This window comes from Lissotriton vulgaris, chromosome 6 (genome assembly GCF_964263255.1).
Source record: "Lissotriton vulgaris chromosome 6, aLisVul1.2, whole genome shotgun sequence".
In the NCBI taxonomy this organism is placed as follows: Eukaryota; Metazoa; Chordata; class Amphibia; order Caudata; family Salamandridae; genus Lissotriton; species Lissotriton vulgaris.
In genome coordinates, this window is record NC_141694.1 from 1,352,613,000 (window position 1) to 1,352,626,853 (window position 13,854).

At 42.0% G+C, this 13,854-nt stretch overlaps 1 protein-coding gene across 1 annotated transcript in view; it reads right to left on the bottom strand.

Moving 5' to 3' along the window:
* Window positions 1-13,854, bottom strand: part of RYR2 (ryanodine receptor 2) — a 3,481,211-nt gene that overhangs the window by 1,051,755 nt on the left and 2,415,602 nt on the right. Inside the window, exon 68 of the mRNA XM_086925791.1 lies at window positions 7,455-7,775. Within this exon, the coding sequence (XP_086781917.1) occupies window positions 7,455-7,775 (321 nt within the window). The remainder of the gene's footprint in view (window positions 1-7,454; window positions 7,776-13,854) is intronic.

The following is a 13,854-nucleotide window of genomic DNA, read 5'->3' on the forward strand; positions in this document are numbered from 1 at the left end:
TCTCCCTCTCACTCCCTCACTCCCTCCCACTCACTCACTCCCAATCATTTACTCATTCTCTCTCACTCCCTCACTCCCTCTCACTCCCTCCCTCTCACTCACTCACTCACTCCCTCCCACTCACTCACTCCCTCCCTCTCACTCCTTTCCTCCCTCCCTCTCACTCACTCCCTCTCCGTCCCCCTCCCCCTCCCTTTCCCTCCCACTCCCTCTGTCACCTCACCCTGCCTGTGCGCCAGCTGGGGCACACACACACTCACAGCCGCACCCGAGCACTTCACAGGTCATTAAAAGACCATTTGCATGTTAATGATGCCTTTGTATTTCACCTCTTCTTAGGCCCCTGCAGCTTTACTCTGGCCATTCCTAGGATCGCCCGCCGGCAGCCCCCGCAAAGCAGCAAGAGTCTGTCTCGCTGCTGCAGACACTTAAAAAAAAACCTCGGGAAACACAGGTATGATGTCTCGGGGGTCCGCGGGCCGCCAGGGAAGGCTTGCCGGGCCGCCACTGGCCCGCGGGCCGTACTATGAGTACCCCTGCATTAGACTAATGTGCAAGCTGAGATATCTCGAAAAATTAGTCATCACATTTATGTTGAATTTTCCATTCGGTGTGTGATACCTGGAAGATTTCCTCTTTTTGTTAGTAAAAATGGATTCTCGTTGAGATTTCTCTTTCTCTGAAATTCTGAATATACCCTTTGGTTGTGGTCCAACATGATGTTCTCATCATCAGATTCAGAAAGCAGTTTGTGAAAGAGTAGTTTCACATAGGCAGGAAGTTCAGATATGGGATGGAGGCTTCCTTTTATATGCAGGTTATGACATTGGTGTTGATGTTTTCTCTCATTGATTTGCTGATCAGCGATTGTTGTGAAATTTTCAGAGCTGCAACTCTCTCGAAGCACATGTATTGTTCATGGTCACATTCAAATTGCTGTGACTTCAATTTGCTTTACACGGCCCGCTAGTGTTTAGAAATGGTGCTAATGTTCCCTTTTGGATTCATTAATGTCTGGATGAAGTCATTTGATTGTGAAACTCTTGCATTACGTCAGGAAAGTTACTTTTAGTGACTGGGGTTGTCATTTCTGATTATATTAGTGCATCATTGTCCAGTGTTTGCTTCACAGGGGGTCACCTTATCTTGTTTTTGGGCCAGAAAGGCTAGTCAGTACTTTAGCTTAAGAGGTTGCCATGAGTCAATTTGGTGTTGGCAAGTATGAAGTGTAACAGCTAAGGAAGACTGGAAAGTCGTTTTCAGTAGTCTTATTCTCAGTGGTCAGCAGGTCTTACATTGGATAGAGTAGATTAACACCCTTTGCAAGAGGGAATAGGAATTTAACTTCTTCAATTTCATGCGTGGCTGTAAAGTATTATGTGTGTCACTTCTAACTGGGCATTATGATGCTAGACAGCTAACATTTATTATTTCATTAAATATTTTGTATCCTCATCTATTGCAGTGACGAACATCCTAATATTGAGCCCCCGATCTTTCAGGTTCACCTGCCAGTCAAAAGGGACCTTCCTCAATGGTCTCAGGTCAGCTTATCATGTGGCACAGTTTAATTTATTAGGCTCCACCATATAGCAGTTTCAGCGCTTGGATGTGGCTAGTGAGATTAAGTTATTATTCAGCCAATATTTACTTGGTAGTGCCAATAATAAAATAAATCTACTGTGATGCCCAAGAGTGGTATTATGTTCCAGTTGGCGTGGTGCCACCTTGTGCCCACATCAACTTGGGTAAGTGTGTCAACCCCAACACACAGCCAGCACTTGCCTCAGCACCAAAGGGAGATCTACACTGGGAATGTGATGTTTCTTGCACTGCAACTGTCATAAAGGCTCCACATCCCTGCCCCACTGACGAAAGCTGCTCTTTCATGGGCTCTGGTTGGGCTCCTCCTTAGGTTAGGGCCACGTTAGAGCTTCAGCCACTAGAGTCGGACTGGCTACCGTGCGTTTTGGCATGCTGCCGAGCTGGGGGCTGATGTCACTGCAATGGGGGCTAATTTTGCTGATGGAGACCTACGTGTTTTTTCGAAATAAACAAAGCAAAATGAATTTCGTTCAGCACACGCAGGTCCCCATCAACGAAATCAGCCCCTAGCTCGGCAGCATGCCAAAACGTCGGTTAGCAAGTCCGGCCCCGTCAGCCACCATCTTGTTTCTTTCCTTGAACATCTACTTTATTTTGCTATTCCAATATTATTGTTGAGTGCTAATCATGTTGTAATCACTCTGCATAATGAGTCTTGCATGCAGTCAATTTTTATAGTTGCAAAGCGTTATCATGAGGATTAAATAACATACTGACTGGACAGGGGTACTGAGCTCAGAAGAGAAGCACCCGCTCAGGTCCATGTTGTGGCCATGCCCCCCTTGTATACTTTTGAATGAATAATAATACAAGCATATTGCCAAGTTGGTCAAATTGGCACAGTTAAGACCAAGTCAGTACTACTTTCCATCATCATCATAAATTAAAACATAGGGTTACCACTTAGAAAATTATGTTTTATTAATTTATTTGAATTTCAGACACCTTTATGTTGCGTCTTAAAGGACTTAAGACATTTTTTTCTAATTATCCATTGCTGTATTGCGATAACCAGGCCTATGCTAATATTTATCTGATATTTCTTGCTGCATAAGCGTAAAATGTCCATAGTTGCCCATAAATTATGTGACTCATATAACCAGTCCTCGACTTACATTCAACAGACTGAACTTTGGGACTTGAAATTCACCATTGTATGAATGGATCTAAAATGGCCATCAAGCAATGTGAGGTTTGCTAAAAAAATACAAGACATCGAATGGATCACGCATAAATAAAGCATAGTAAAGTGATGTATGATAGATCGCTGGTCTGGGTAGAACACCGGGCTAGTATTTCAAACAACGCAAGTCTTTTTTATTCTTTAACTATGTTTTTATTAACATTTTACCTCCATTTTGAATATTGATCTGTGCAGACATCTCTCTTCACATACTGTATTCACAGGTGGCAAATAGGGAATGACTGACCCAGTTCCAATAGTCCTGGATGGCTTTATTTGCCTTTTATTAATAGAATCCCTGTAGTCATCCCTATTCCTGTCTCGATTCACATGACCATTTATTAATGTTGGTCATCCTATACAGACCACTGTTTCCGTATCCACATTTGTGTATATCTATCTTTTTGCCAGTGCTTTCAGTTCTCTAGGAGCAGTGGTGGCAAGCACGGATGGAAGGTGTCGGGCGGGGGCAGGGAGGGCGATGGAGGTAGGGAAATGTAAAAAAAGCACTTACCGTATCGCTGCGTCCTTCATCTCTGCTCCATCTCTTCTTTGTCGGACTCGGGCCGAGCAGCAACCAAGAAGCACACCCACGCTCCCCTAACCAATCACAATGCTTCAATACACGGCGCATAACCGCATTGTTTTCTCTGTTTGGCATAATTTTAGACAGGGCATTGATCAGCTCCCCGCTGTCCCGTTTTTTCCAGAAACACGGTGATGATATATTTCGCCTTCCAAATTCTTGGAGACAAGTAAGAGATTCACCAATTCTGTCATTTTTCCGGGGCACAAGAAACACCACTTATCCTCGCTAACACACAATCCCTTGTGTTTGTAGATTTTTGAAGGAACATTATTGAACTGAGAACTATTCCTCCCGGCCTCGACCTCGGAGCGGTTGCTCCATAAACAGAGGTAATTTTCATAAATGTATGCAAGGTTTAGTGCCTGCCTGTACTGCAATTTATACATACTTACCACGCCAATGTCACTACATTGCAGGTCGACTCCCATGGCATATGATGACTATTTCCTAAAAAGAACCAATCAACCCTAATTCTTTGGTCGTATAAGGTATGCTGCATCAGATGATGCATTTACATGGAAAAAGCTTCCTTTTTGTATTTGTACAGTTTTTTAAAATCAATTCCTTGTCCTTTTCCCCCAAACAGTACCAACGGATAAACTCCACGCCCTGATGAGAATCCGATGATTCAAACATTGGTATTCGAAACGCGTTGAAACGCGGTGATGATATATTTCGCCTTCCAAATTCTTGGAGACAAATTTTTGAAGGAACATTATTGAACTGAGAACTATTCCTCCCGGCCTCGACCTCGGAGCGGTTGCTCCATAAACAGAGGTCGACTCCCATGGCATATGATGACTATTTCCTAAAAAGAACCAATCGACCCTAATTCTTTGGTCGTATAAGTACCAACGGATAAACTCCACGCCCTGATGAGAATCCGATGATTCAAACATTGGTATTCGAAACGCGTTGGCATGTAGCATCATTGTTTTGCCTAAAATCACTGGCATGTCCTAATTAATATTGGGTTCTTTTCCTGTATCCACACAATTGTGAATTTCACTACAAACAGTGTTACAGGAGGTTGGGCAGGCATTGATTAAGACGTACCCCCAACATTTGCTCATTATCTCATTATAACTCACGAAAGTCTGTTGTTTACTGTTTTGATACAATTTCTCAATCACTGTTCACAATGTGTATGTACTTTTTGGTGATATGTTCACTATAATGCACACAATTACAATTATGATTTACACGTTGTTTATTATGCTTTTTCCCTTGCAAAAATCTTGTTTTGTGTTTTCAATGTAAAGTTGACTATGTATTTTTCTCTTGTCGCAAATCATTGACAATTTATGAGTTCGAAAAATAATTGACATAAATCAATTGTCTGAGTTAACTAACAGTGTGGTTTTCTCTTTGAGTCACATTAAATGTCACAATCATGTACATAGAGGCATAGGTAAATTGTATTTTTGGTATTAATAGGCCCTACCTACCCTCTTCCCTACTGGGCCAAACCCCCCCTTCTTGTTGCCTCAATACAGTGTTGTCATTGGTAAGCACCCAGGCTCCCTTGACCAATCACAACGCTGCAATGCAGTGTTGTGATTGGTCAGAGCGCCGTGGTTCGGCGCTCAGGCGGAGACTGGGGCCTGGATATGTTCTCCACACAGGATGTAATGCAGCCTGCGTGGAGAAAAGGCAAAGTGTGCATGACTGTTTGGCCGGCCCCCAGCCACGGCACTTGCAGGTAAAAGTGGTGGGGTGGTATGGCCGGGTGGGGGTGGGGGGTTTGATTGACGACGATGAGGAAAAATTCATTATTTATTTACTTTTCCCTCATCTTCATATGTCGGAATCCCCCGCACCCGGCCCACCACCCCACTGCTTTTACCTGTGTGGGCTGAGTGGGCAAACCACTCATCTCCTGCCCTGCTCTGAGAGCAGCACCTCCGGTCATTACTTTTTGACCGTCCCGGGGTACCGACGGATAGAGCGGGCCCCCCTTCCCTGAGTAGTGACCAGGTTGAGGTGAGGATGACACCCAATTGTTATGGGTGTCCGGTAATTATTTCCACTCCTGTCTAGTCGGAGATTACCGGTGGAGTGTATGAAATGTTTAATATGACTTTCATCACTATATATATATATATATATATAATTTCTTTCACATTTGATATCTAGCAGCAGCTTTATTTGTTTACTTGGTCCTGAGGAATGCCCCGATACTAGCTGATCTTTATGAGGGCAGAAACATGTCGACCTATCACTTTGTTTGACATCTTGAAAATTTCAAGTGTCTACATACTGCTTTTTAACCATGACAAGGGCACTCTAAGAATAAAATTGGAGGAGAGTTCTGTTAGTAATTTTTAAGACACTTTTTTATTATTTTGTGCTGCACTTTTCTCTTTTGCAACCCTCTTCACATAATATTCATATATGTCTTTGAGTTCCACACTGTACTATGCGGAGCCATCAGCCATCCTTTAGTCCTTCCATCAACTAAGGTTATCCCAGTTAATTTCTCAGACTGGGTTACCTTGAAAGAGGAGGCCAGATCCAAATGTTGAAAAGTCACATCTTGTGAATGATGGGTTCTGGCAGAAGAGGCTCTCTTCTCTGACCGAGGAGGCTGTTGTCTTAGCTGTGACACATATCGACCCTTGCTTTTCTCACTGCTTGACTTATTTCTTAGACCCAAGGTGTTTTGTAATAGTTGTATATTTCTAGGGGAAAAAACCTTGCAGGTCTTTAAAATTGTCCCTGAGACCTCCCTAATTTCTTTTTGTTGTATGTCTGAGAGCAGCACCACATGCAAAGCAGTTGGAAACAATAAAATGATAATAACAACAAGTTATTATCATTTTATTTTTCCTTCCATCACCCTGCTTAGAATCTACAGAAGCTGCCACTATCTGGGGGGAGTCACATTACCTTTGCCAGTTGCCACTGTCTTGGTTGTATCCCACCAACGCTGCTGTGGTGAGCCACAACAAGTTGTGGCCTCTGCCCATATTATTGAGTGTTGTTTGTAGTAGCCTTGCTACATAAGGGTTGCCTTTGCAAAAATGTACGTTCTTTTCAACGGCCCTAATGGACTGTTATATTATCTGACAGATGGTGGAACACAATTGTACTGGCTTTGACCACACAAATGAGCATTACCTCTCTAGTATTGGCATATCTCATATTCTAAGAAATGTTACACAGAGGCACACTTTACTTTGCAGATCTCATCAGAGGTAGTCTACAAACTATTCTGTAACTGGGGTCTTTTTCACAGAGGAATAAACAGGTATCTTGTTCTCCAAAGGTCTACCACAGTAGTGTGTGCAATCAGACACTACATAACCCTTTGGCTCCAGCTTAAGTGGAGCTTATGAATGTTAGAGATGCATTCTATAATAAAACGTAATACCTATGATTTTTGTTTTAACACCACTTCAATAATGATAAAAAAAATGTGGTTTGTACAAGGTTTGAATTCGCCAGTAGGTGTTATAAGAATTTGATTTATTTTCTTTCTTATAATTCTAACTTAGAACTCTAAAGCAGCACACTTCTTGTCCATCTTTCAAATGCTACAAAAAACATATTTTCTTATACTCTATTGGCAAGTTAGTTATAGTCAAAGTAGCACAGTTAAGACCCTGCCAATTCCACTTTCCAGCAACATCAGCGATTAATACATAGGGTTGCACATACGTTTAATACGGGGAACAGCGTTTACATCGCAACTTTTACCACGCACTATCTTTACCACGCAACTTTTACAACGCAAGTCGTTACAACGATTTGCGCAGGGGGGAGCTGTAGGATAGGGGATGGTTTAATTTACTATCCAAAACCTTCCCTACTACCCACGGGGACTGGAGTTGGAATAGTAAATTAAACTATTCACTATCCAGCGCCCCCCAACGCAAGTCGTTGTAACGACTTGCGTTGTAAAAGTTGCGTGGTAAAGGCATGCGTTGTAAAAGCATGCGTAGTAACGACATACATCCGTTTAATACAATATGGTTTAATTTCAAACACGTTTAAGTTTGCCTTAAAAGACATAAGACTAAAACAGAAAAAGTTTATTGCATGGGACACAGGAACCTCAGTTTCCAAAATATTTACCTGCCAATCTTTTCATCCATGCTCCCTCATCAATGCCCAGATTGTTGTAGATGATTTTCAAGATATTTCCCAGCAATGTATTCATGTGCTCAGAAGTTAGGGCAGTGCAGCACATTTCTGCCTTGTCCGGATTGTTTTCAGGGCCATATTCCCACCAGTGTGACATGTAGCTGCACAACATTGGCAGAATCACTTCCATCACATGTGGCATTTGTGTGTAACGGATCCCGGACTCTGCCAGTTCAACAATGTCTTCCATGAGCTTCTCCAGAGATGGGATATTAGGACACACCTCTTGAACACTGGCTGGTAAATTGAGATCTACAATAAAATTGAAGAACATTATAGTTTAATAACAGAGCAACTGCTAATGAGGATTTTAGGAAAAGTAGCCGTGACACCGTGGCCACAGTCCACACTAGACAAACTGCTAAAGAAAGCTTTATGATAGGGCTGATGATCAATCATATTGATATCTTTTGCAACAGGTCTCAATATCTTCAACGAGATAGAATGCTTGCTAATTTAAAAATATCTTTTAAACTGAGAAGAAGCTTAGGAAATGCTTGTGAGGCCCTTCAATTACCCCCTCCCCCTGTCAGAAACTGAAAGGGAAATTTCTGACATCTAGCTAGCATTACATTCAAGTGGTAAATTGAAAAAATGCCCAGAAAGCTAAAAGTAGTTTTGTCCTAGCTGACCATCACATTTCAAGCAGCAGTCAAGTATTGTAGCAAACCAACACAGTGGCATGCTCGAGTGTTCTCCTGTCGTTATCCATTTCAATGGAATTTTTGTTTGGAATAATTACTGTATATATGGACCCACATCAATAAACAGAATGATTTCCTTCACTCTTGGTTCCTAAAGATGTGAAATCAAAATCCAAACGTTTGAAAATGTTTTGTTAGGGAAATAGTCAAAAAGGCATGTTTAATACAGCAGGAAAAAATAGCTGAAGGGGTATGATGGGATGCTGTTGGCCCTTGCTTTCTTAAAGAAGCATTGTCAGTTTTCTTTTTTTTCCATACATTGATTTTTATTGATTTTAGCAATGAAAACAATGACTCAGGCAGTGTAAAAAGAAACAATCCATGATGGTCGCAGCTTAGTGAACACATACATAATCAACTGAGAGCCCTGTAATCCAAAATGAGCCCTCCATTACCCCAAATCTTCTGGTGTTTATTGGGTAGCCCCATGGGGAATAGATAGGCTCCTCCATCTTTGCACACCAAACCATGGTCCCAACGCAAGGCCTCTAAATCCAGGGTAGTGGTTGTGTTCCATTTCCGAATTGTATACCTTTTGGCAATCAATGTCCAAAAGCCCCCAAGATATCAAGCACACCTCCTCCCTCCAAAATCCTCCAGAAGGCCCAGGAGTGCTATGCAAGGTGAACAGTCTTCTGGCCTCTCCAATACACAGGACAGATCTAAAAAAAAAAGGCTCAGTAGCGATTAACAAAAGGACTATGTGATAGACATCAGCTGCCTCTTCATTGCAGCTGACTTCTACGGGACTTCGGGACCCAACCTGCCTACCAGAGCCGCCAAGGGGACAAGTATGAGGTGAGCAAGAAATTCATCTGTATCATATGGAGCTTTGAGGATATTGCCAATTCTTTTGGAGCCATGAGTGCTTCCCTCCATTCCCCATTATCCTAGCTGACAACCTAGGATACCCAAAGCACCCGCAGAGGGGAGAACAGCTCTGGGTGATTGACAACCAGGGATCTGTATATACAGAAAATAGAGCGCTGACCTAGGGGGCCAAAGAGCACCTTGGCTGCCAGGGGACTACACTCAGGTGCCTCCCCAATGGACATATGATGGGAGAGCAGGGCGTGAAGTAGCTGAAAACATTTGTAGAACTTGGACCAGTGCAATTTGAAGTCAGTTTGCATGTCCATAAATGACCGCATATGCGACCCTTGCCACACATCACCTAGTCGAGAAATACCAATAATGTCCAACTTACCAAATCCGTCAAATTAACCACCTGGCAGAACCAGATGCCCTTCCAGAGGTAAGTCTGGAGTGTAAGCCTCCCAGTTTTCCAGACTCATAAGGCTGCAACCTAAATAGCGACATTGACAAGGTTTCTTGACTGTGGTGGATATGATGTTCCCATCCTTTACCCTATTTTAATAGTGCAGAGATCTTAAATGAAACATCCACACACGAAGGACGGGCAAAATCTCTGGTGCTCACACCAGAAGGCTTCCTCTACTGCAACCTGCCACATTAGGCTCACAAGGAAGAGCTCCACAGACAGCTTGAGGCTTTTTGTGAGTTAAGACCAGCGTGCATGGCAGGCCCATGTCATAAAATTGAAACTGAAAGTAGAATAGGTGCTTAGCTCTTTCTCCTATCACTTCATTTGATGTTCAGGAGCACAGTGCAGCATCCTCAGGCCCCTATCACAATGGGAGATTGGAGTACTTTCAACTGGTTAATTAGTAAGTGCTACATCTTTAGATACATGTCTTGTGCATATTCTGCACTATAGCTACATAAAGGACCACAAAGTAATGTGTCCAGTGACCCTGTGAGCATGTAATTTTGGCAATGTAGTTGCTCCTCGAGCGTCCACAATACTGTGATAGCGCCAATCATCATCAAGTGAAGATGATGAGACTTCAAAGAGGTGAATCTGCAACAAACAGAGTGCTTCCTTTTAACTAAATGAAGTAAGCGCTTCTTTTTTGGGTTGAGATGTCCTCGTGTTACTCTGCATCAATAAAGCATCACCAAAATTGGCTGGAAAAGTGTTCATTGGCCTTTTGTTAAGCTGTACATCAATGTGGGAAAGGGGGTAGACCTTTTCATACAAATAACAAAATAGTCAAGTGGGCAGGGACACAGAAGAAAGGATTGGTCCCACATGCAGGAAGCTGCATATTTAGCAGTTCCCTATGTGTGGGAGCAATGCTGGCTCCCGCTGGAGGCAGGGAGATGGCAAAGACAGCAAGGGCATTCAGGTTTTCCCAGCGGCCCACAACAATGTAGACTGAGTGCCCTGGGTGGTCTCAAGGGCACCCACCATGAAAAGGCCAGGCCCCAGGGGATGAGGTCCAGGGAGCCAAAATCGGCTAGGGGAAGGAGGCCACACAACCCCTTTGACCTTGTAGAAAAGCTAAAAAGTTCTCCTTTGTAATCACCCTAAGTAAGCAAATGCCCAAAATTCATGTGCAAGCTCTGCACTCATTTGGGCCAGCCCCATTTTCCTTTGTAGTATGCAAAGTTCTTTCCACATTAATGGACAGCAAACCAAAAGGCCCCCTATTGCACTTCTCAACAAGTTTTACTACGCATTGTTGATGCTGAGGAGTATGAGGACATCTCCTCCAAACAAAGAAGCACTTACTGGATACAGTTAAGAGGAAGTGCCCCTGTTTGGTGGAGATTCACCTCTGTGCGTTCTCATCATCTTCTCTTGACCAGGGTTTGTGTTATCACAGATTTGTGGATGAAGACCGTGCAAGGAACATTCACAGTGCCAAAATTACGTGCACACAAGTTCATTGGAGACATTACCTTGTGGTCCATTACACAGCTGAAGTGTAGAATATACACTATAAATGTACCCTACGAGGTAGCACTTACTACTAACCAGTAGAAACTACTCCAGTTGGGTAAACATATATTCAGCAAAACTGTGGACTCTTCTTTGAAAACATGAGGTTCCATTCTGGCCCGATGCTCATTTCACCGATTTTAAACTTCAACAGGAAGCCCTTACAAACATAAACATAGCAGGTGACCCATCTGAAGCTCTGCTTTAGTAAAGCAAAAACAATCCCAACTTCTTGGGCTTGGCAAAGGCAAAGCATATGTGTTTCCTCTCAAATTCCACATTGAAAAGCTTTCTAAAAACTTTAATGGAGGTGAATTCATCTTTGATGTATTGGGGCACAATCTAATCTGTGGTGACTGTGACAAGTGTTTTCTTTCTTATCATCTCCTGGTGAGAGCAGAGACCATGGGACTCCTTTTTAAATACCCAAAGAATGCAAATGCCTAAAATCTAGAGCACGACTCACATACCCACTCAGAGATACACACAGGTACATTCACAAACCCACTTACAGATCCACACATCTGCCCACACACCTACTCACGGACTCATTGCACCACTCACAGAACTATTCACAGACCTGTACAGGCACTCACAGACCATATAGCCACTTACAACACCACTCACAGACCCATACAGTCCTTCAAACACCCACTGACAGACCCATAAAGCTACTCATACACCTACCCACTGACCCATACAACTACTCACAGATCCATACAATCACTTGCACCCTCACTCACAGACCCATATAGGCAATCGCACACCCAGTCACTGACCTATAGAGCCACTCACACACCCACTCTCATGGTTTACAGGTTACATTTGGAATTTCTTTTTGTAAAACCAAAGGTTACAGGGATCGTAGAGTTAGGAAATACAATTAAAAAAAAGATTACCAATTCATTCAAAAAACTGAAGGTTACTGGGATTTTATAGTTAGGAAATACAATTTAAAAAACCTTATAAATTCATTGAAAAATAAAAGGTTACAGGGACATTATAGTTAGGAAAAATAATTTTGAAAACCATTTATGGGTGAAGCCACACTTTAATTATAATATGGATTCCCAGAGCTAGGAATTCCTCAGATTTTTGCTCACTAATTACTTTGTAAATGTTTAACGAATCTCCACAAAATTTTTCAGACCTATTCATTTTTGTGCATTAACTGACAATGTGAAGTTTTATGGAGATTAGTCAAGGAGTGGAAACCCAAAAGGGGGTTCCAAAACACATTTTTCCTCCAATACATTTCCATCGATTTTTTAGACCCACATAGTGGCAAAATGGTCAGACTGATTTTCTGAAAAACTAGCAGGAATATAGATTATAAGGTAGAAAGGGTCCCTTTTTTACTAGATCAAAGTGCAGTAGTTAAAAAGTTATAAGGCACAACATCTTAGTGATATATTGGGCCATGGCACACCCCAATAACTTTGATTTATCCCACAGTATATGCCAATGGCAAAACCGTATATTATTGGTTAAGGCAAGCCCTTACAAAAATTAAAAGGTAGCCATATTGTTTTATCACACTTAGGGCCTGTTTCACAAAGGCCCTGCAGCCATAGGGGAGTCTCTGCACCTAGGGTGGAACCTCCACAGTGAGAATTCTCATCACAAAGATTCCACCCCAAGTTCAGAGAGCATACCCTGAGTGCGCAGGCCCTTTGTGAATCTGGCCCTTTGTCTGTGTTCTGGGTTGTAAGGGGAAATATAATGTACTATTGTTTCAGAAGTGCATAGGAAGCAATAGTGCACTTTAGTCAAGTCTGTAAAAGTAAAGACAAGTTGTTTTATTACTTTATATATATTAAATAACAAATTGAGGACTGTAATACTATCTTGAAAGTATTGGGGTACTTACTAAAATAAAAAAAATGTAAAAAAAATAAAAAATGCAATGTACTACACTATGTCTCCCTTTAAAACCCAGAACACAGACTGAATGTCTTCTAAACAATATGGCATCCTTTTAATTTTGTATGGGAAAATTATTGTTAAAACTATTCTTAGTCTGCTTTCTGGGTATACTACAGCCTAATATGTCACTACATTTTGTGCCTCACAACTTTAAAACTACTGAACCACATTAGATCTACTTTCAAAAAGTAACCTTTTCTCCCAGTGATCTATATTTCTGCCAAACTTCATCTAAATCCATTCGACCACTGTCCCACTATGTCTGTTTAAATGACACTCTAAGACATGCCACACCACTCCACTCTATGACACACTACTCCATTCTACGACACGCCACTCAAATCTATGACAGTCCACTCCACTCTATGACAAAAATGTAAAAATAAATGAAAAATGTAATGTACTACACTATGTATCCCCTTAAAACCCAGAACACAGATTGAGTGCCTTCTAAACAATATGGGATCCATTTTATTTTGTAAGGGCAAACTAATGTTTAAATTATTCTTAGTGTGTGTTCTGGGTATACTGCAGCCTAATATGTCACTACAGTTTGTGCCTAACAACTTTAAAACTACTGAAACACTTTAGATCTACTTCCAAAAAGGACCCTTGTCACCCAGTGATCTATATTTCTGCAAATCTTCATCTAAATCTATTCAACCACTGTCCCACTATGTTTGTTTAAATGACACTCTACGACATGCCATGCCACTCCACTCCACTTTACGACATGCCACGTTACGACACCTCACTCCATTCTACAACATGCCACTCCAATCTATGACAGTCCACTCAACTGTATGACACACCACATCACCCCTCTCTATAATGTGCCACTTCACTGTATGAGATACTACCCCACTTTACCATACACCACTCTACTCTACCACCT